At 37.9% G+C, this 22,890-nt stretch overlaps 3 protein-coding genes and 1 non-coding gene across 4 annotated transcripts; 1 reads left to right on the forward strand and 3 right to left on the reverse strand.

Annotated features, from left to right (window-relative positions):
* Nucleotides 1–44: 44 nt before the first annotated feature.
* Nucleotides 45–3,192, reverse strand: LOC131783317 (thioredoxin domain-containing protein 15-like). Its single transcript, XM_059100042.2, has 4 exons — nucleotides 3,070–3,192; nucleotides 2,525–2,972; nucleotides 1,886–2,013; nucleotides 45–1,337 (listed from the first exon to the last, which is right to left on the reverse strand). Exons 1-4 carry the CDS (start codon nucleotides 3,170–3,172, stop codon nucleotides 1,105–1,107), a joined length of 912 nt encoding a protein of 303 aa, XP_058956025.1. The 5' UTR covers nucleotides 3,173–3,192; the 3' UTR covers nucleotides 45–1,104.
* Nucleotides 3,193–3,363: 171 nt separating this feature from the next.
* Nucleotides 3,364–3,436, reverse strand: Trnat-ugu (transfer RNA threonine (anticodon UGU)). Its single transcript has one exon. It is a non-coding gene; the product is annotated as a tRNA-Thr (tRNA).
* A 662-nt stretch (nucleotides 3,437–4,098) lies between these two features.
* On the forward strand, nucleotides 4,099–9,848 carry LOC131783314 (beta-1,4-galactosyltransferase 5). Its single transcript, XM_059100040.2, has 7 exons — nucleotides 4,099–4,637; nucleotides 5,511–5,623; nucleotides 6,703–6,819; nucleotides 7,070–7,257; nucleotides 7,665–7,787; nucleotides 8,262–8,363; nucleotides 9,354–9,848. Exons 1-7 carry the CDS (start codon nucleotides 4,133–4,135, stop codon nucleotides 9,475–9,477), a joined length of 1,272 nt encoding a protein of 423 aa, XP_058956023.2. The 5' UTR covers nucleotides 4,099–4,132; the 3' UTR covers nucleotides 9,478–9,848.
* A 520-nt stretch (nucleotides 9,849–10,368) lies between these two features.
* Nucleotides 10,369–22,607, reverse strand: LOC131783324 (inactive ubiquitin carboxyl-terminal hydrolase 54). Its single transcript, XM_059100055.2, has 15 exons — nucleotides 22,166–22,607; nucleotides 19,594–19,770; nucleotides 19,057–19,107; nucleotides 18,662–18,775; nucleotides 18,269–18,348; nucleotides 17,826–17,928; nucleotides 17,690–17,750; nucleotides 17,011–17,105; nucleotides 16,700–16,849; nucleotides 15,522–16,096; nucleotides 15,019–15,254; nucleotides 14,365–14,487; nucleotides 13,529–13,682; nucleotides 12,779–12,938; nucleotides 10,369–12,303 (listed from the first exon to the last, which is right to left on the reverse strand). Exons 1-15 carry the CDS (start codon nucleotides 22,268–22,270, stop codon nucleotides 11,278–11,280), a joined length of 3,210 nt encoding a protein of 1,069 aa, XP_058956038.1. The 5' UTR covers nucleotides 22,271–22,607; the 3' UTR covers nucleotides 10,369–11,277.
* Nucleotides 22,608–22,890: the final 283 nt, after the last annotated feature.

Here is a 22,890-nt window from a genome sequence, read left to right on the forward strand (position 1 = left end):
TTAAGAGGAACTCAGAACCACTAAATATGTGACATTCATTTTACTATAGCATTTCTCTGAACCTTAAACCACCCATAAATACACCTCAGGCAAATGAAGATTAGAAAAAGTCTATACACTCATGTTATTTTTCATCAATATATTGCTAACAAACCCCAAATATTCATTACCTTGTTATCTTAGCCAATAAATAATTATGGAAACTATTAATAATTTAACAAAATTATGACAACAGTATGCACATTATTGACAACTATCCTGTCACCAGAACTTGTTTTGGCATTATACTTTGGCCTGGTTTCCATTTACTTGTCCTGGTCAAGATGATCCAGACAATCATATAGAAATCAGAATCAAGAAAGAAACTTATTTATTACAAATGAAAAATAGCAAATTTTCAGTTTGGCAAGACAGTAATAGAGCCAAAAATTCAAATGTAGTTTATATTTCCTCTCAAGAAATTATCTTATTCCTCTTCTGTAAAAAATATTTTGCTTTCCTGATTTTCCCATCCATTTCACTTTCACTTCAGTCCAATTAGGTCTTAAATGTACCATAATTTTCTACCAGTAAAATCCTTGGTCTCCTTTGCAGCCTTTGTTTGGTCACAAAACACAACTTTGGCCAATGAGAAGAGCAAATGTTGTGTCATCACACTGAACAAAAATTGCAAAGGAGATTATGATATCCTCAAAGGATTGAAATAAATAAATGTGTGTTATTTTGAATTCAAGTGCTTGTTTGCCATGGCACTTCCCATTGATCAGATCTGGTCAAAACGGAATGATCTGGTTATTTAAAGTGTTAGACTAGATGGAATTAAGAATTCCATTCATTGTGTGTAAAGGCATGGGAGTTGTGCTCTCTTGCATTTTCAATACCAAAATAACAGAAAATTCCATTTGCACCACCATTTCCAGTACTGGGCTTTCCAGTACTGGGCAAGCAAGTATTTTGTGCACAGGCATGAAAAGTGACTAGCCTTTCTCAAAAGATTGGATTAGTTTGACCATGACTGGTACTGTCCAATCTTAAAACTGACATGTTCCTACCTACACACAGCTGACATGTTCACCTGGCCTGCCTGACAAACAGAAATTTTCCCTAGTCTTGTTTATCTCTTCTAAACCACTGAACAAATCTCCGCCAAGGAATTGCTTGTATTCTGTCCCAAAGCAATTCCTGATAGCTTGACTTGGCAAACATAAATGCACCAAACATCAAAAGGAACAGAGACGAGAATATTAAATAGTAGTCTGTTTCTTCAGTTGGTTTGTTTATCACTGGACCAATGTAATCTTCCTCTGAGATCTCCACACTGAAGTTGCCCTCAATACCTTACAAAAAATTATGGATCTCAATCAAATTATTTATCTATTAAGAAAGTAAATTAGAAAAGACACTAAACTGATGAACTCATGGCCCTGAGTGTAACTGCAAAAAACTGTACCTTTTTTAATTGAAACACCTCAAATGCTTCCTGGTGTACAAGAGAGAGGACTTTTTACAAGTTTTAAGAGAACCTCTTGCTGTGGAATGATGAAAACTAACTCCACAAATTTTATTACCAGTCATCGATGTAGCCTGATGACATTTACCATGGTTGCAGCTTAATCCTTGGGGCGACAGACCCTCTGATCAGTTGCATGATGAAGCCAAGTCCAAGGGGTGGTGATGGATTTCTTATGCCAGGATTCATTCAAGGGGTTTTATTCAATAGACAGCTGTCACATCTGACCACCCATTAAATAAATTATTTTTTCATTTGGAGAGGGTCAAACTGGAAATATGTCTGCATTTATAAGGTCAACCAGGCTTCAATCACTTATTTTAATTTACAAATCCCATTCAGTTAAACAAGAAGAACACCTTGTATCAAACTTACCAGTGTTGTTTTTGACAAACATTCTAAGATCATCCAGGGTTATTGAATTATTGAATTTCAACACAGGTTTTCCAGAGTGAAACAACAAGATGGTGGGAACAGCAACCACTCCAAAACGAGTATTCAGACTAAAAGGAGCACAATAATGTTATTCAGCTGATCACCAACATGCACTAAGCAGTGAAAAACAACTACAAAAATGCCCCCCTTAAAGGAAAAAAAGGAAGTTTCCCAGAAACCATTTAACTCTAAAGATTTTAGATATAATTCTCCCTATTACTTGTTACACATTTCCTTCTAAATTGGTTGTGAGAATTTGGTGCTTTATGATGATAACCCTCAGGTTGATTTGTCTATTCTTGTCACCTTGTGCTTTACTGGCTTTGGGTATTTAAACCAAAATGGGTCCTTTTCTCTAACTTTTCACTCCCAAGATTTCATCTCCCAAGATTTTGTAATTCTCCTAATTGTCTGGCAGATAATTATCATTATGTTAGTTCAGAGAATTTGGTATTGGATAAGCCAATAATCCCCTAATTGGGGTTGATGTTGGCAGTAAGGCAAATTTGTTGAGTTCTTTGTTCTAGGTAAAGGAATCTGAAAACCCACAAGCAGTTTGTCATCCAAACTTAACCTCACCTGTGTTGTTTGTAAGCATCCACAGCTAGAATGGGTAAATTGTTGTAAACTCGTCCCAGAGCGTTATACATCGGGGCAAGTTTTGCACTAAATGGACAATACTGGGTGAAAAACAAAACAACTGCACAAGCATCAGTATTATTATCTGACGTCGAATTAATTATCTTGAGCAACTCCTCTGCATCAACTATGGCCACACTCTGTGGTAGGGAGTCATTATTTTGTGAATTGTTCCTTCCCTTACAAAACCATTTTGGAGTGGTTGTAGAGTTGACGACTTCAATGTTATGTTCCGTGGTATTTTCAGTTTGAGGCAGACTTTCATTTAACTCCGTTTCATTTGCAGCTATAACCTCCGTTTTGCTTGATGTTTCATTTATATTGAATATTTCCAAGATGGTGTCATTTTCTCCTCCTGAAACGCTGTTTTCGTCAACCATTTTTTCATCTGAAAAATACAATATGATTTCGGTTTGCAAAGATTACAAATAAACTTACTACCACTCGTACAATGTTTTAACATTCCCAGTCAGTTCGCAAATTACCTTCAACTGAGTCATTCCCTGATAAATTTTCAGCTTCCTCTGCCAAGGAACTCACAAAACAGATGACAAGTAAGCAACAAACCCAAGTCACTCTATCCGCCATGTTTCCACTCTACAGCGAGCATGCTTGCTGCGACAACTCGCTGACCTCAGCGATTTTTTATATGAAAAAAATTTGGATTCATTTCAACATCATAGAGCCAAGTATTTAGATAAAGATTCAGGGGAAAGAAAATTGGAGTAGAAAAAGAAAGAAAGGAAGATAAAAACTGAAAAAGGAAAAGAATTTTCAGTAGCCCCTTGAGAGATTTGAACTCTCGACCCCTGGTTTACAAGACCAGTGCTCTAACCACTGAGCTAAAGAGGCTCGCTCGTCCGAAGTGGGCAAAACTTTACATAATTATACAACCTTTACACGTTATTTTGCATTGCATCATGGGTTTTGATGTTCTCATATTATCGTTTTTCAGACCATCGTAAGACCGTGTAACTTTAATTGGTGGAACAGATCAATTTTTACGAATTTTGATCATTTCATGCCCTAAAGAAAGGCCTTTACGGTATTTACTGAAATACTGAGAAACACGTTTAGAGAGTTGTACCCATCTCGTATTGAGCCGTCCGAAAAACAGGAGAAGATATGATGTTTAAGTGATGACGTCAATATTGGTAGCATATGTCGACCAAAGTGGTAAGAAATTATAAGTGTAGAAACCTGTTAAGTTCACGAATGACGTAGAACAAAGAACATAAAAGAGTAGAAAAAGTCTGAGAAATTGATAAAAAACAACAACAACAAAAAACCCTCAGGTGCCTACACCAAGGTAAACCCCGTTTCATCAACAACGCAGCAAGTCCCTCTCCTTTTAACTATCCAGCTTCGGCCAGTTCTGTTCAAACAGTGGTCTTCGCCTAAGTAAATTTATAATGATTGATTCATCCTCATAAAAGACGTTCATGGTGTTGTTTTATTCAAACATTCTTTCCACTCCTGGGGCGTTACCAAGGGATGTCTTGTTTTATCGATGACTTCCAAAAGCATAACGCCACTCTTTTTCCTAAAATGTCCCCTTTCAAAGCTTTCAATTTAGTTTTGATTTCAGGAACAGTGTTATATTTTCTTCTTTATGTTCTTACGATCGGGCATTTACCGCATGTGCCAGTAGTGAAAATTTATTTTGAAGAGGAACCGTCAGAAGGTGATTTAGCTTATTTTCCAAGGGATTTTACACACGAAACGTCGTTGAATTTTGGAGCTGGAATAATGAAAGATGACGGATTGAATTCTTCTTCGACGCCAGAACTTACGGCGAAAGATGAGAGAGCGTCTGAAGAATTAACAGGCGAAAAGGAAAATTCTGCGAAGAGAAGTAGCCTTCTTTCATTTCTTGAAGGACTAGGGGTTCCTATAAACAAGGCCCGTATTTTAATGGCAAGCGATATTTCAAACAACGTTCTTCCACGAGTGAATCCAAACGGATTTTCTTTGGCAAAATTGATGGAGAAAATGGACAAAGAATTTAACCTGGAGAGTGGTACACCGTGTCCCACCAGTCACCTAAATTCAGGTAAGTTCAAAGAATATAGGAATAAAAAAATAAGTGAAGGAAGACTGAAAACGATCCTGTTTTCGACGGGATTTGAACCCATAACCCATTGTATCACCCATGGTTCAAAACATATATCCTTTTTTTTATTATTTGATCACGTTCAAAGAGCCTTCTTATTTAGTCTCGCATCGTCAGAGAAGAACTATGCCCCTGAAACCGAATAATTGTGATGACCGATACCAGAAAGTATGAATAGAATTATGTTACAAACAGACTGTGTTTAGAAATTCAAAAGTGTAACATGACCGATTGAAATGAGCCAAAGATTCGACCACAGGCACTGCTATATTGAATACTGCTTAGCAACCAGGCCAGTAACCTGCGACGCAACGAAGAACCTCTCTGCTTTTTTCAACCTCTTGAGTGGTTTTAACAAAATGTCGCAGGTTTGATCTTTCTCTTGGTTTTAACACCTAGAAATTGCATGCTAAGGAAATTTTAACTTGGTTGATAACTTTTCTGTCATTTCATAGTGAAGCGGCTAGGTTTTAATGAAAAGTCTTAAATCATATGACGGCTTAGATGATTGAGTATTTAGCACATTTGAAGACAATTTCTCACTAATAATGCTGCTATTTTTAAAATATAAAAGCGCGGAAAGTAGCAACTATTCGTGTAGCTTTTTGATGGCAGAAATAGAATAATGTGGTTAATGAAGCAAACTGTATCGTCTATTTCTTTATTATCCACCTTGAGCACTCACGCAAACGAGGAAGGGAAAATCCCCTGCGGAAGGAGGGAGAAGAGAAATCGTCGTAGAATATCATTTCCACGGGGACAGTTGCAAAGATCTATTGAGTCCATATTTTTGGAAAATAATTCTTTTTTCAGTTGGTTTGCTGGCGGTTTACAACAATGCACTGAAGCTCGAGGATGTCGAACGTGAGTTAGAATTTGTGCAGAACGGTGGACAATGGAAACCAGACTGTATACCAAGAAAAAAGGTTATAACGAGATTAAATTACTTAGGCGGCGAAAAATAGGAGCAAATGAAAGAATGAAAGAATGAAAGAATGAAAGAATGAAAGAATGAAAGAATGAAAGAATGAAAGAATGAAAGAATGAAAGAATGAAAGAATGAAAGAATGAAGAATGAAAGAATGAAAGATTGAAAGAATGAACGAATGAAAGAATGAAAGAATGAAAGAATGAAAGAATGAAAGAATGAAAGAATGAAAGAATGAAAGGATGAAAGGATGAAAGAATGAAAGAATGAAAGAATGAAAGAATGAAAGGATGAAAGAATGAAAGAATGAAAGAATGAAAGAATGAAAGAATGAAAGAATGAAAGAATGAAAGAATGAAAGAATGAAAGAATGAAAGAATGAAAGAATGAAAGAATGAAAGAATGAAAGAATGAAAGAATGAAAGAATGAAAGAATGAAAGGATGAAAGGATGAAAGGATGAAAGAATGAAAGAATGAAAGAATGAAAGAATGAACGAATGAACGAATGAACGAATGAACGAATGAACGAATGAACGAATGAACGAATGAACGAATGAACGAATGAAAGAATGAAAGAATGAAAGAATGAAAGAATGAAAGAATGAAAGAATGAAAGAATGAAAGAATGAAAGAATGAAAGAATGAAAGAATGAAAGAATGAAAGAATGAAAGGATGAAAGAATGAAAGAATGAAAGAATGAGCGAATGAACGAATGAACAAATTGACGTATGAACGAATGAACGAATGAACGAATGAACGAATGAACGAATGAACAAATTGACGTATGAACGAATGAACGAATGAACGAATGAACGAATGAACGAATGAACGAATGAACGAATGAACGAATGAACGAATGAACGAATGAACGAATGAACGAATGAACGAATGAACAAATTGACGTATGAACGAATGAACGAATGCACGTATAAACGAATGAATGTATGAACGAATGAACGAAGAATGAACGAATGAAATAATGTGGTTTCTGAAGATCTAACAATAGAGAAATACCATCGCCGTTCATTGGGGTAAGATGAAACTACTTTAATTCCACATTTCCCTCATTTTTCAGGTAGCCATAGTTGTTCCCTTCAGGGACAGACAAGAACACCTTAACATATTCGTAAGACACATGCACAAGTATCTCCGATGGCAAATGTTAGAGTACAGAATCTTCATTATAGAACAGGTAAAACCGGGGGATAGGCCTCTCTCGACTGTACTCGTATGGCGGGCAGATACATTGTAACGGGTGACTCATGTTTAGTCTCCCTCGCAAAAGTTGTTTGTTTCGTCAAACGACGAAACCCCCCCACTCCAAGTCCTCGTAAAGCTAGGAATAAGCAGCATAAACAAAGAAGTTTCTAGTTTTTATCTTTTTTTTCATGCAAAACTTAAACTTTGACTTAGCTGAGAACTAACATGCGTTTATTTTCCAGGCCGACAACGAGCGTTTTAATCGTGGAATGCTAATGAACGTTGGGTTCAATGAAGCAATGAAGGCGGATAACTTCACTTGTGTAATATTCCACGATGTGGATCTGATCCCAGAGGATGCCAGAAATGACTACAGCTGTCCCTCATCTCCACGTCATATGTCCACTGCTGTGAGCCGCCATGACTACATGTTAGTATTCATGACAGAAGGGTTTTTTGTTCAGTTTTGAGGTTTTTGTTGTTAATAGCCTTATAGCTGATCCTTTGCAGTACCCTAATAAGAGTGATACCACAGCAAATCAGATTTAAAATAATCATCCCGAGGAGCCAATGATAAATCAAGGTAAATGAAGTGTGTATATGAAAGCGCGGGAAATATGACCATCTCATTGGTAATTGAATGGAGTGATATTTCTTGACCAATCACATGGTTGAAAGGTAAAACTAAGATCCAAGGCCACGCTTTAGACCGATACGAAACTAAAGCAGGGTGCGTCATTCGGGTTTTCGGATTTGAGAATCAGCTGTTTTGGAAGTTTGAGATTTCTGAATTAAGTTTTGTCCAAGGTTGAAATCTGTTTTCTTTTGCCAACACAGATTAAAGTACAAGACTTTGTTTGGTGGTGTTGAAGGTTTTTGGGTCGAGCATTACCGCCGGATCAATGGATTTCCAAATCGCTTCTGGGGTTGGGGAGGAGAAGATGATGATTTGTATGTCAGGTTCGTAAAAAGGAAAAAATTATATTCAAACAACACATTGTTATATTAAAGTTCATAAGCTCCGCCCACGCTCCTTTAAATCGTAATGATGGCGGCTTACTACCTGACGCCTATTTACACCTCGTCAGAAAAAAGGACAGCTAATTTGTGGGCGTATAAAAGGACCTGTCGTGACAGCGATCAGATCACTCCTGATGAAGGCACTAGACAGGGATGTCGAAACCTTGGGTCTATGAATTGTAACTTTTCGGTTACATTCATGAAATCTTTAAACCAGTGTAGCATCAAACCATGTCTGAACACATTGTTGCTATACATGCTAATCATGTTTACGGGTAGTGACGTCACCACCATTCTTTACTCTACGTCATGTCTAGTATTGCAAGAGTGGTAGAAATATCAAACTCAGGTACACTGTACCACCTTGGACTTAAAATTTTTAAACTTGCTTCAATGTTCATGTTTCCTATTAAGAATCACAGAAAGGCGCCTGAGTCTCACTCGACCGGCTCATATGATTGGTCGATACACCATGCTGAGTCATTCACATACAGAAGGAGAAGAAAATCCTGAAAGGTAGGAATAAATACACCATATCACGGTTTAACATGTAATATGTACAGATATTTTGCGAGTTAGGTGGTATTATTCCGATCGAGCCATGAGCAAAATGTCCGTTCGTATTTTATGTTAAACCATTGAATAAGGGATTTATTGATGCACTATTATTTCGTTTTCAAGTATTTTGGCTTCTAGTTCGCAATACATCCTTCGGTCTTACTGAGCATAGATCGAAATTTAGCGAAAGACGAGAACAACACAACCGAAACCATTGGAGTTTTTTTATGACTAACATGAGCTCAGCTTTCCGTCGCTATTTTCCCCTGTTCTACGGTGTAATACAGTGACATATTTGCGCGCGTTCTGATGCTCCCATGTGGTAAAATGGCGTAGTAGTGGAATGAAAAAAAGGGGTTGGTAACCTCTTATAAACTTCTCTGTCGAAATCTCACAACTTAAGGGCATCTCGACTGCTTGTTGCAAAACAAAATCGAAATAACTACAACAGCCAATCAGAACACAGGAATAATTCTTACAAGGAGCCATGGAGAACCTTAACCCTTTAAATCCCAAAGTCTGATTGTTAATTCTCCCCTCTAGCTGCTGCACATTTCCTTTTAAATTAGTTACAAGAATTTGGTGTTAGATCAAGAGAACAACCTCCATCTGATAATTTTTGGTATTCTCATTAGCTATTTGTGGTATAATATATGGAAATTACAGGGAGAAGTTACTTGCCAATCACCTCTGAGAGCTAAAGGGTTAAGAGAGACTAAGATGCCTGAAGCGCGGAAATGCGAGAGGCCAATCATGGTATTTCTAAGTTATTTTTCTTTGGAATAATAATAGACCCAACTAGGCCTAATCCCAAATTCCTTTAACCACTTAACTGAAAATTGAAACTGCTCTATCCAAACTAATTTTGAAATAAAGGATTGGAAATCATAAACAAGAATTTGAAATTTGAACTTCACTTCGAGATTGTTATTTATATTTTTTTAACAGACATGAGGAACTTCGTAGAAGTGAGGTGCTTATCGATACGGACGGATTAAACACGCTCGCATACACTGTGATAGAATTCCAGGAAAAGCCGTTGTACACTCTGATATCTGTATCACTCCAATAGGGTAGAACGAAATGGAAACAGTCGACGACGTACCATGCTAAGCCAGCGATTGTACCTCTTGTGGTCGCTTAGCAACATGAATGATCCATCCTTAAAAGACAGGTGTCCTGGCATGTCTTCATTTGACATCGAGAGAGTTCGCTGTTCTGTTACCTTCCTCAACAGCAAAGACCGATAATTGCCTCCACGTTGTGGTGGTATTAAATACAGAAAGTGAGTGACACTTTTTTCGAAGTTATGCAGCCGCTGAAAGGATTTTTGAGAAGGAGCGTGGGTTCAGCTATTTTCAAATGGTCATAACTCGCGTCTCATAATAAGACAACACAATTGTTTTGTCATCGTTTTTCTTTCTTTTTCGCGTCTGTTCTTTGTTAGTGAGATGAATTTCAATAAAAGATTTTTCGACTTCGTTGTTTTTAGTAGGTTTTCCATCTCAGCTTACAGGAACGAACAGTAAGGACAAAACTTACCTTTCGCCAACTCCCCACCCTGATCATAAAATAACATTCAAGAGTTCTCCAATCGCACAATTAGTCCTTTCAATCCCAGGATCCAATTAGTAATTCTCCCCTATTGACAATGTGGGTTATGGTCTTCTTCCAAAATAACGCCCCCAGCTGATAAGCTTGTCTGTTATCATAACCTGTTTACAAGATAACTTTGGGAACTGGAAAATTAACTAGTTAATCACCTCTAGGATGTCTTCCCATCCCACGTCAATGTTATACAATGGCGCCCTTGAGAGTGTAAGACCGTGTGCTGTTGCCATTCCCCCCACACCTCAAAACATTAGACACGTCGTCATCTTTCGCAACACGGTACAGTGACCCAGACAGTGCACAAACCCACACACTTTATCATTGAAGCACCAACTCAAAAAGTTACAATCTCGTCTTTTAAATTCCTCGTTAAATTTATTAACAACTCTTCCACTAGTATAGTGATTATATGTAAATACCGTAAAATTACACCCCTGGCTCGTTCATAGTTACCCTCACATTTGAAGAAGGAATCTCTATCCAGGATCAATCTTCCGCTCTTCAACCAAAGATTGCGCCACGGTTTCCTCATTCGTAATATTTTTCTTTGTACACATTTTAAGAACAGATCTCAACCCTTTCACTCCCACAAGTGACCGAGAGAGAATTTCTCCTTACAATATCAAGTAGGTAGTTGACGAGGATAAAAAAATATTAATTATGGGATTAGTTGATCCAATACCAAATTCTCAGAACTAACATCATAAGAATTGTATGGCAGACATTAAGGAGAATTATCAATGAGATCTTGGGATTGAAAGGGTTAACACCGTCCCCTCACTTGCGACCCACCCAAACAAACGAAAAGGATTTCTTCCCGAAGAAAATAGAAACCTATCAATATAACTTATTTAAACAAAAATAGACAACTCTGAAACTATTCAGTGATGATACATAAGCCATATGTAGCCTTCAAAATCCCAGGCTAAATGACAAATCTCCTCGCGTTGGGGGTGCATCATTCTAAATCATCCTACGGGAATATATCTCTTAATCAATTCTAAGTTTTAATTTCGCTTACACGGACCTTTCTCCTATTTCTTGTGCTGCATTTCATAATTAACTACAACACAAACGGTGAGGAGGAACTGTACATACAACATATTGAATAGTTCTGTGTGTTTGAAGCTACTGAATAAATATTTTTACATCTGGGGTCGTTTTTTCTTTTCTTAACAACAAAACAAACCATGGTAAAACAAACTGCCATGGTATGCTGTGGCATGTTGCACTTCTCTTCCCTCCCGTGTAACAATAGGCCTCAGTAGAGTCTGGCTGTGTTGGAGTGAATTTGGTACAGCTCCTGCTCACAACCAGCACATAGGCGTTGTCGCCTGTCAATTGGGACGCATCGGCATTTCTCGCAAACCGGCCGATCAGTAATGACTCGCGCCGGTACTTGCCGAAGGTCTCGAGAAGTGTTCGTGTATGAATCGTCGGTCGAACCCGATTGGAACCACGGTCTCGATAAGGATGATGTGGAATAACTTTTCAGATGTTCACGTTGATGTGGTGGATTATATGGAGGGGCGGGTACATACTGGGCAGGCCGCGGACCATAAGAACCACGGGCTCGATAATCACTGTCCATCCCATCCGCAGAGCGTGCGGGCGATGGAGAACGATCGCGAGTTGTCGGGCGAGAGTTCTGAGCTAAATTTCCCACGTAAGACACTTTGTGTCTTGGCCGTGAAATCGATATACTAGGGGGAGCTTTCGGACTGTCGCTACTTCGGTAAGTCTTCGGGTCGTAAGTGTCAACCGTAGAAGCTCTTAAATTTGACGGATTCGACGGTGAAATGTAAATCGAACTTGACACTCGTCTGGTCGGAGGCGGAGGTCGGCGGTTTTCGGAAGTCCTCGTCCTGTTCACGCCGACGGGAATAACCTTGGTATGATCTGTTCTCGGTTCCGGACTCGGAGCGCGAATATCAACGTTCTGAATTCTGGCAGCAATTTCACTCTCTCTCTCTCGCTCGTAATGGACAGGATTGTAGCACAAATAGTCTGGTTTAATTTGCTGCGAGCAAACTCCCGGCCCCATTCCACTGGAGCCGGTTTTGTTCCCTTGAGGTTTGCTGACATAATGTCCACTTGAATACACTGTGGGTTTTGTTTTCAGGGGTAGACTGGTGGCGTTTCGTTCTTCCCAATTGTCTTTACGGTTAAATCTCGAATCCACGTAACTCCCATTACTGGAGGACACGGGTACTTCTTGAACACTACGTGCTGTAACTTGAGCGGATGAGTATTCTCTAACGGGTCGATCCCTTCGTTGGACAGACATCTGTAAAAACGGAATTAAAAGATAAAAAAATTTTGAAATGCGTGTCTTCAATAGCTTCTATCGACTATCATTGCTCAGTCTCTGAGTTTCCGCGACGGGGGACGGGTGAACAAAAGTGGGGCCTGTACTTGCTCCCGCAAGGGGAAAAAGGAAAACTTCACTACCCCGTATAAAAATTAAGGAGGTGCTCGTCGCTCTTTCTAGAATGTTCAATAAGTGGACTCCAGTACTTGGTTTGCTGACATCTACAAGAGCTGCCGTAAAAGTTGTCACTAGGTCTTTCGAAGGCAAAAAAAAAAAAAAAAAAAAAAAAAAAGGAAATGAAAATAAAGATAGGACCCGTAACTGTACGTTTCACTACAGAAAAAGAAACTGCGTACAATTTAAGCGAAACGAATCTTCAGTTGATTTTCGGAGAGTTTAATATGAACTTGGAGCGCTAGAAATAGAGTAAACAGATCCGCTGGCTACATACGTATTGTACTGGAGGTGGTTGTAGCTGCTGAGGCATCTGTTGGTGTTGTTGTTGCTGTTTTTGTTGTTTTTGTTGCTGCTGTTGTTGTTGTTGCCTGATTATGTACTGTTCTCTTTGTCTCTGCTGGCGTAAGAGTTCTTCCTCTTTCTGCCTCGAAAGACTAAAAAAAAAAAAGGAAGAGCATTACAAGCGGTTAGAGGTGCACAGAGTATTTTGAATGTGGGGCTTTGATTGCGGAAAGTTTAACGGTTTGTTACTGTTTCTAAATTGGGCATATATCGTGGAGACACGCATCACTGAGGGAGATTTCTATAGAGGGGTTACATCTGTTGGTTTTAATTCTCAAGGTTGTGCTCAATTCTAGGAATTTTTTGCCTGCAGAACACGCGCGAGTTTTTTTTTTAGGGCATTTTTTCTTTTCTTTAGGCGAACAGAGGCAAACGCAAAGTAACCGCGAAGAAAGAGTCACGCGCCGGGGGAGTTATTGTTTTCACGCGCCTCCCCTCGCTTGTGACTCTATTTGACTGAAAAACGCGAAAAGGTTACGCCTGTTCTTCAGGCCAAGGAATTGACATCCACCATACAACTATATATATTTACAATGAGGTACACAATACCAAAAATAAGGATGCAAAAAAAAAAAAAAGAGTTCTATTTCCCACGCACGATTACGTGTCGTTGCGTATCCTAGCTGCGAGTGTGCGTGTAAACCACTTCTTCAGCATAATAGTAAGAGCAACCCTTGAATACCTGACAGAAGCAGTTCCATTGTCTGTTGTCTGACTGGATTGCAATACGTGGTTCAAATTTTTGGCCCGTGCGTGGCAAACATTGCGCTTCATTTGAGCGTAGTTCTTTCTGTTTAGGTCCACACTATTATCCTCGGTGACCGTTCTAAACATAGCTGAGGTAAAAAAACACAATCATCTTTAATTAACAACGCCAAGGCCAAATATTTAGCAACTTATCAGCAAAGCAAGGCTATAATTATAATTATCTGACATGATAAAATTATAAATTAGCTACGTGAAATAAAATTATAAGATTAAATTGAGACAGTAAAAATGACATTCAATAACTAAAACTGGCATTCAAAATAAGCCTTTTGTTGTGGACCTAGTAGACCACACCCACAATAGGTTGGTCATATGGCCCTTAAATTTGGTTGGATTGCGAGGCAAGGGCGCTCTAAAACCTTAAATAAATGTTTTCCTCATATCATATTGAACACATTAATACACATGGTTGTAACCATACATGTAAGGATTGTGTTAGCTCACCACTTTGGCCGACTGATGGAAATGAACCAAAAGAGCTGTGAAGAGGAGGGCACCTCTTCCAATTCCGTGATGTCTTCATTTAAATTTTAAATGAAGAACTGATTTCTTTAATTTTCAGATAAAAAATCTCGTTCATGAGTTTCAAGGCTACTTGCTTTTCATAAAGTTTCTCGGGAAAATTTTTCTTTACGCAAAACTTTTTGTGCCTTTTGCACTTCGCCCAGCCCCTATTTTCCTAATACTCCGATAGTTGCCTTCTCGTAAATAAATACATGTACAGTCCGAACTAAAAAAAAAAATACTCACTAGCTGCATGGGTGCAATAATCAAAAGCTTTGACGAGATCCTTTTGATCCTCCCACTCCTGCGATAACTGAAGGTACAGCTGTCCCTCTTTAATAAGTTTTTCAATACGATCAGCCGTATAAGCTGAATAAATTAATGAAACAAAATGTTAGCAAAGTAACAGTATTATTCCCCAATGTAGATACATCGCCATCTTTTCTATCGGGTTCACTTGATTTTCGCGAAAAGACGTTCAGTTCCGATTCTTTCAACAAGTCTCTCCTCTCAAAATAAAACTTCGACCTAACAGGGAAAATTTTGGTTGGTTTAAAAAACAACCCCACGAAAACGCTCTCTTTTTCTAAAGAGGAAAGACTTGAGGAGGCAACTTAACTTCCAAAAGAGTTTACGTCACCACTGTATATACTTTAATGATTAAACCGCGCATGCTGAAGAACGCAAGCAAGCGATTCTGCCATCAATCTTTATCCAGAGACTCCCTTACCATTGGCCAGCAGAACAGGCGCAGTCATAGAAACAAGGAGTCTGGGAGTAAGATTGTTCCACCGGGTACGAAAACTTTTGCGAGGGTTTTCAAAATAAAAGCGTTTCTTTCAAATGTATCCAACGAAGTTCGAACCGTACATAACCAGCAATGCGCAAGCGCACTTTTACCTGGAGGCGGGGGCCAGTTATCATACTGAGAGCGTCGCCATGATTGATTAAAATCGATGAGATCTTCGTCACTACCCCCATGGTTAGTATCCGTAGAGCTGACGGACCCCCCTGCTGAGGAAGGTGTAGAACTAATCCCACTGTCGTTATTCATTGCTCTGACCTGGGCAGAGTGCAATGCTTTAGATTGTTCATAAAGTTTCAGGATCTCCATTTTCGCCTCTTCGTTCTTGGGACTGAAGGGAGATGAGGAACCAAGGTAAGTTAACAACTATCATAGTTCACTAGGCTTAGGACAGAGTACGGAGGCAAGAAAACCTAAATTAAGACAGTTATTGTAACAGATCTGAAATTTTCCAATTCTGTAACGAGCATAGGTAGTTTTTCAGCTCTTTAAAACAAAACTAACAGATGCGGACAAATGATAAATAAGATAACATAAGAGAAGCTCAACTACTAGACACAATGCACGACCTGATCTTCTAAAACAAAATGCTACTCACCTCAAATCTATAAGATCAGGGTCGCCGCTAGACTCACTGGAGCCAGTTGACGAACGTCTGGACTTTGAAGACCCTTTTTTCTTGTTCTGCTTTAAGTGAGACACAGCTAGAGCAGGGTTCATTGCACTCATGATTGCTGTTCCTATTCGTTTGAAGCTCGGCCTCTGCCTCTCCTTTCCAGGACTACTAGTTGTACTGTCTGACGCGTTGCTTGGTGACCGCCTGAGCTCCTTTTTAGGAATGGACAAGTCTCCAGAGGAAAGGCTCTTCTTTGATCTGAACAGTGATTTCTTGTCTAGTTTTGGTTTGTTACGTGATTTGGATTTTTTGGACATAACAGGGCTCTTCTCGCAGTCACTTACACCATCAGCTGTCCCTCTTTCTGTATTAAGACCTTTCACTGACTGCTTCCCTTCAGTTCCCTTCTCGTGAACTGCACCATTGATGAGAATTCGCTCCTTTGGTGCTGAGTCAGCATTTACTGGTGTACCAACAGGGTTGGCATAGAGCAGCAGAAGAGGCTGATAGTGACATAGGCGGCATTTCTCCATCATAACCAACCAATCAGAACCAATCTGAAGTAAAACGTTCAGTCTCAATTACCTACCCCTCCTCTAACACAACAACAGTCAACTGATAACGAGTTAGGTTAATGTTGGGTTAGGGAAGGGTAGGTATGCAGTTGCTCAGATACTGACATTGGTCCCAGGTTCACATTGTTGCTCTCTCAAATAAATTCAAACTTGAAAAATTCAAACCCTGTCATTTAAAAACCACTTTGAATTCATGAAATGGTCACTTTTCAGTTTTGAAAAAGTTACAATTTGTAATCTCACGACAAAGACTGCCATTCCCATTTCCCTCACTTCTCCAAGCATGCTTTCTTTTTGAAAAAGATTGTGGTTGTTTTTGGAAATGTTGAATCCTTAGAAATGTTCCTCCGTTCTACTAACTTGACATGGATTTTAACACAGCTTGAGGACATACATTTGTTCTGACTTCAAGCCACCTCTGAAAATATTCTCATGAATAATAAATAACAGAACAACATTCAGACTACAAATAATAGAAATTTTAAATTCTTCCAGCCCCTTTCAACAATATTACAGAGCAATAATACATAATGTCAAGTTAAAAATAAATAATTCATGGCTTCTCTTTCAAGCCAGAACACCCACCTCTTTGACTCTGGCATCATCAAAATAAATCCATGTTCGCAGCTTGCTATGAAAAAAGAATGTTGAGTAGTGTTTGCCATAGTATGTCACTATACCAACCAGCTGCAGACAGGCCTCCTTGGCTTTTTCATCATACACTTGATGATACAACTGGAAACAGATAAGAAAATTGAAGAAAAAAGTTAAAACTGCACACCATCAATTTTGTTTCCCTAGTCAGTGCAAACTGAAGTTAATTTAGGTAGCAGGTAACTCAAGGGAAAAGAGCTTTCTGGTAAACAGAGTACACTTTTAAAAGAAAGTGTTCTTACATCAGAAAGCTTCAGAGTTGTTCCAATGCATTGTAAAACATCAGCAATATGTTCTGCATCAGGACACTCAGAGTCCCAGATAAGACCAACGCTCACTGCAATTAATAAAACAGTCGATCAGTCAAATAATGAATTCATCAATCCTATAATCAATCCATCAGTCAGTTAGTCAATACTTCATTCAATTATTCAGTACATTAATCATTCAGTAAGTCAGTCAATCAATCAGTAAGTCATTCACTCATTTAGAAAGTCTGTGAAACAGTCATTTTCTTATTCAGTTTCAGCCTATCAGTAAGTCAATGAATTGGCCATTTCTGAATTACCTTTTTTTCAAAATGAGGCCTGGCACTCAACCTTTTGTATGAAAATTTTCTTACGAATGGTTGAGCACCAGGCCTCAATTATGAGTTCAATTTGCATGTGAATCAAAACTGATAATCATATGAAAGAATGATTACCAGGACTCATTAGTAACAGGCAATTAGTTACTCACTCAGTGGATAAATACTACTTGCGATAAAAAAATCACCACAGCAAAATTTTCTGAGACAACAGCTCATTTGCATGAATGTATATCAGTGACCCTGTATCATTTATGCCTTAGCATCTTCTTAAATCTGGTTTCTACACTGACCTGTAAATTTCATAAATACATTCAATTATTTCTTAAACTCACCAATATCAGGACAATTTAATAACAACCGCTGAACTTGGACTTTCTCATTACAGTCTGGACTCTGAAATAACAGAAAAAATTTGATTAGAATTACCAATGACACAATAGAGACTTACCTTACATATTTGTGACTTACTTGGCACTCTCTAGTGTCCTGTCCTGCTCTACGAAGCAGATATCCAAATGGATTTTCAATAGGGCGTGTGCTATCCCATCCTTTCAGTCTCCTTGCTTTAGCACTGAACACAAACAAAACAAATCCATTTTCATCCAGTAATGAAACAAGGATCATACAGTCATGTAACAAATTAGACTCAAGTCAGTGTGGCACCAGAGCAAATTCACCCTTAAACTCCCAGAAGTGACTGACATGAAACTTCTCTTTACAATATTCCTACATTATCCAGTAAAGGGCAAATGAGAATACCCAAACTTATCACGTAGAAGTTGTTGTCTTGATCTAATGCCAAATTCGCCTAACTTATATGCCAGGAATTGTGTAAAAGCTGGTTGGAGGGGAGAATTAACAATGAGATCTTGGGGGTTTAAGTGTTAAAAAAAGAGGGTAACTTAACATACCACAGTGCAGACGCAGATACATAGTGTACCAGCTGGAAGAATGGCAGAGGTTCTGACTGCTCACCACACTCACATATTGTCTACAAAGAAAAAAAAAACATAATTTGGATCCATAAATGTAAATTGAGAATCATTCGGATCACCAACTTGTGAAACATACTCAAAATAAACATATAATCAGCTACCAATAGAATAGTATTTGTTGCATGTTAAACAAAATCCCTCAAAAAATTAAAAAAAAAGTGATTTCACAGTTTGAGTTTACCATCTACTTCATTCATTAAATCAATATGTGGTCAAGAAGTCAATTAAGCTGAACTATGGAGTTCAACACTGTCTGCTTTTTAACCTTACACAGCCAAATTCAAAATATACGAAATCCGTGATTATTACCTGCTCAATAACCTGCATGGCAAATTTTTGGTGTGATATACAATGTTTAGCATTACAAGCATCATCGTACTCATTCTTTGTCACAAGGGTATGCATATGACTGAGGATGTTTTCCTAGAACAAGAAAAAAAAACAGAATGATTAGCAAGCATGTGACATCTTACCATTTAACTCCCTGTTAGGTTAAAAAAGAGAAGGAAAATTAAGAGAAAATAATCTACATGAGAAGACACGAAGCTACAAATTTGAATTTTTTAATTTACTGGGACTACATCATACACAATGGATAATTATAAGGCTTGACAAGATAACATATAAGCTATGTCCTTCCCAATCAATCAAAAATAAGTTTTTGAAAAGGAAGCCAAGACTATTAGAACCAACAAGGCACTTACAAAGCACTCAGCAGCATCATCCATGTCTCCCAGCTGAAATCTGTGCTGGTTCTGTCAAACAAAATATTACTTCTCATTACTAATAGTTCTATCTTTTAGGTATTTATCAAACTCACCCTTCAGACTTTTGGCATCAATCAATTTTTTTCTAATTTAAATCAAATCATTGCAAAACTACCGGAGCTCTGATACATTAGTAACAGACACAAACAAAGATCTCTACAAGTTGTAAGTTGCTCTGATACAGTAGTTAACTTACCACATCTTTGGATTGACCTTTAATTTTTTAAGTGATGACTAAGAAGATCCATTATTGTTCCAATATTGAACCCATCCATATTATGTGGTAGTCTGGATCAACACAAAAATAACCCTCTAACCTCCTCACATTTTCCAATCAAAGGAATTCTCCCTTGTTTTTGTGATTTGACATGGCTTGATCCATGCTCAGATTCTTCTCAATGAGGGGCCTTACTAAATTTGCCATATAGCATTCTCCCCTACTACAAAAATGTATTCTACATGTAAATCACCAACCTTAAATGCAGCAGCTAAAGCAACTCGCAGTCCATCTGGTGGCAAGGCATCATTACTGCTGTACTGGAATTGTTTGAATATCAAGTCCAGCGCACAGAATATACATGACTCTCCCATACAGTAATGGCCTTTAATCTCTCTAAAACTTCTTCTGAACACATCCAGGTGCCAGAGAACCTACAGAAAAATACTTTTTGAGAATCAATGAATCAAAACTATCTTACAAGCAATATTAAACTATTTTTAACCCTTTAACCCCTGGGAGTGACCAGCATCTAATTTCTCTCTACAATGGCACCACTGAATCACACATTAATGTCATGAGAATAAAGGAAATGATCACCAGCTAAAGAAACTCTTGATTGTTAGACAAATTCTCCTTGTCAACATCTTAGTAAATGTACAGAGGACAGTATGGAGAATATGAATACTGATGTTAGGGTGTAAAGGGTTAAGGGAAAGCTCAGAGACAGTCTGTCTTAGTATCTAGTGTGCTAAGGTTACAAGTCAAATTATTTATCGATCTGTTGACTCCTTCATTCCAACAATCAAACTACATGTATCAACTCTCTACACAGATTGCCACAAATTTCTCATTATTTTAGTTCTGAGAATTTGCCATCAAATCAAAACAGAGCCCCCCAAAAGAAACAGAATGATGACCAGATTTCGGGGTTCCCATTATAACAATTGGTAGCTGGAGAATATTTTTAGGTAACAGGAAAACATTTCCCATGTCTGATAGCTCAGACCACCAAAATCTAGGTACAGAGTTTTGAATAGCAGCTAGAAAATTCTTCCATCTTCCATGCCTAATCAAAACAGCAAATTTGTAAACAAATATGAAAACTGTATGATGGAAATGCAATGATGCTTAGCTGCAAGCCTTTGAATAGTACAAAGTCATTTAACAACTCGTTACTTCTCCATCTCTTTATTCACATTTTTTTGGAGAGATGTTTGCAAATATCACAGGATTTTCATAACTATGTTAATAAGTGTTGCACAATTTGTAAACCTGACCTGAAAGGTTTTAAAATATTCACTAGTCTTAGCTGGCTGAACAGCCATAATATGTCATAATCAGATGAAAGATATTGCACAGAGCAAATTATTGAACATGGAGAAGACTAAAGCATAAAACAATAAGAAATTACTCTCAACAAAAGCTTAAATTATTACAAAAATAACTCCTATGAATTGAAATGCAAGTTTCAATTATCCTATATCTTTCAAAGTTGAGTGATCATCTATAAACAATTTCCTGTGACCACACTGCTATGGAGAATGATAATTTTTGATAAAGATATTGTTTTCAGTAGAAAAAGTGATATTGGTTAAAAATCACTAAGGCAGCCATTCTTCCAGTAGTAAAAATAACAACTCAAAGAAGCTCAAAATCTTTTGATGCCTCTGTTTGCATTATAATGTTTTCAAGGTAATGAATTTTTTTCAATTTTATGTCTCTCCACACTATGGTTTGGATATGATGTGTGAAGTTCAAAGTACTTTGACAAAGTAAGCTTAACAGTCATGAATTGCATTCATTTCAGAAAGCTCTTTTCAATAAGTTAAAGCCAATTCTTTTTTCTTTTTTTTTTTTGCTGTTTTGCCATTAACGTTCACTTAAGCATGACCTCTAGGATAAGATTCTAAAAACACAAATGCAAATGAATAAATTATCTGAAGATCAATCATAGAGAGCAACTTTTGATATTGATAGCTAAACAACGATAAAAGATCTTTAGCCAGCATCTACACCCTATTTCCTAGCACACACTTTAATACCCTGCAGCAACAGAACATCCCTGGAATCTTTGCGAAATAACTTTAAAAATTTCTTATTAATTGGGTTATGACGGCATGCATACGCTTGGCGTAAGGTCTGGAATTAAGGCTTTTCAGATTCTATTGTGTTTGGTCAAAAATAATTTCAATCATCCACAAAGCACGCTTTAGCATTTTGACAAAACACTTTCACGCATCATTGAAAGCTTTATTTGAAATGAAAACGCGATTCCTTGAATGGCATCCCATGTCACTAGGTGATTAACTTCTTAAATCAAAGCGTACTTCTTGTGCAACATTTCATGTCGGCAGAGCCTTACGTAATCACACATCCAATAGATATTAACTTGTTTCAAAAATCGAATCCTCCAGATTTTTTAACCCACGTCTTTAAAAACAAAAGCAATACGTGCTTCTGATCTAAAATTCGTCTATGAAACGGAAATGGTGCGTTTTAAATCTTGATAACTTAAGAACTCTTTTAAGTTTGAGAAAAACCTTTATATCACATCACTGCTACAGAGATCCTACTGTGCGGACATTTAGCGGTCATATCGGTCATCGTACAAGTTTTCAACACTGTTTTTAATGTGATAAAAATAACACAAACTACCATTATGTGTAACGTTGTATTGTCCGTATAATTTTGCGTACTCACGTTCCTTCTAAATGAAAAAGCTTCAACTAGCTACTCCCCCTCACAAAACAGAAAATAGAATAGATCTTTTCTAAAGAGATCGCTTAACTATATATCATTCACTCAGAAAACAAACGTTTTTCTAACCTGAACTGCCGAGTTCAGAAAACAATTATTTTCACCAGGGTTATTCAGCAATCCCTTGTTGTTGGCCATAGACGCTGTCCTTTCTAGTCGCTCTTGCCGGTCCATTTTTTCCAATTAACTTGACCAGTCGATTTTATTTCCACTAATCTTCTTTGACATGCGTTCCTTCAAGCATAGATGCTACGCATCCTCTTGACGACAATCTAATGTTGATGGAAGCTCTCAGTGGAAACTTTCGCTTGATAATTCTAACGTCTCGTGAAAAACAAAGAATTATTCCCAAGATTGTCACATTCTCCAGCACAATCACGTCTTTGCCTGGCACCTATGAAGCCTCTTACATTCTTAAAATATCTTTCCGGGCTCTCAAAGCCGTCGTAAATGCTATAAAAAGCTAAAATCTTAACTTATAACACAGACCCGTCGCCATCTTTGCGTGAAGTGTTTTTCATGGTATGACGTCATGAGCTAAGTGGGAAATTCCTGGGGAGGAGAGAAGTCATATTGGGTGAGTTTTCCTCGCTCGTAAACCATGGAGGAAGTCACTTTCTTGTATGAGGAAATCATGCAAAATACTTCCGATTCGGTAGAGCTTTGTTAAATAGCTTTCCGCTTTAATTGAAAGCTATTTTTTAATTGTGTAATTCTTTTAATTCCCGTCGTTCTGTTTTACGTTTAAAAATTTTACTTCTGGTTGTTTCGCTTATATTTCGCATATTAAAATT

Source organism: Pocillopora verrucosa, chromosome 5 (assembly GCF_036669915.1).
Source record: "Pocillopora verrucosa isolate sample1 chromosome 5, ASM3666991v2, whole genome shotgun sequence".
Taxonomy (NCBI): Eukaryota; Metazoa; Cnidaria; class Anthozoa; order Scleractinia; family Pocilloporidae; genus Pocillopora; species Pocillopora verrucosa.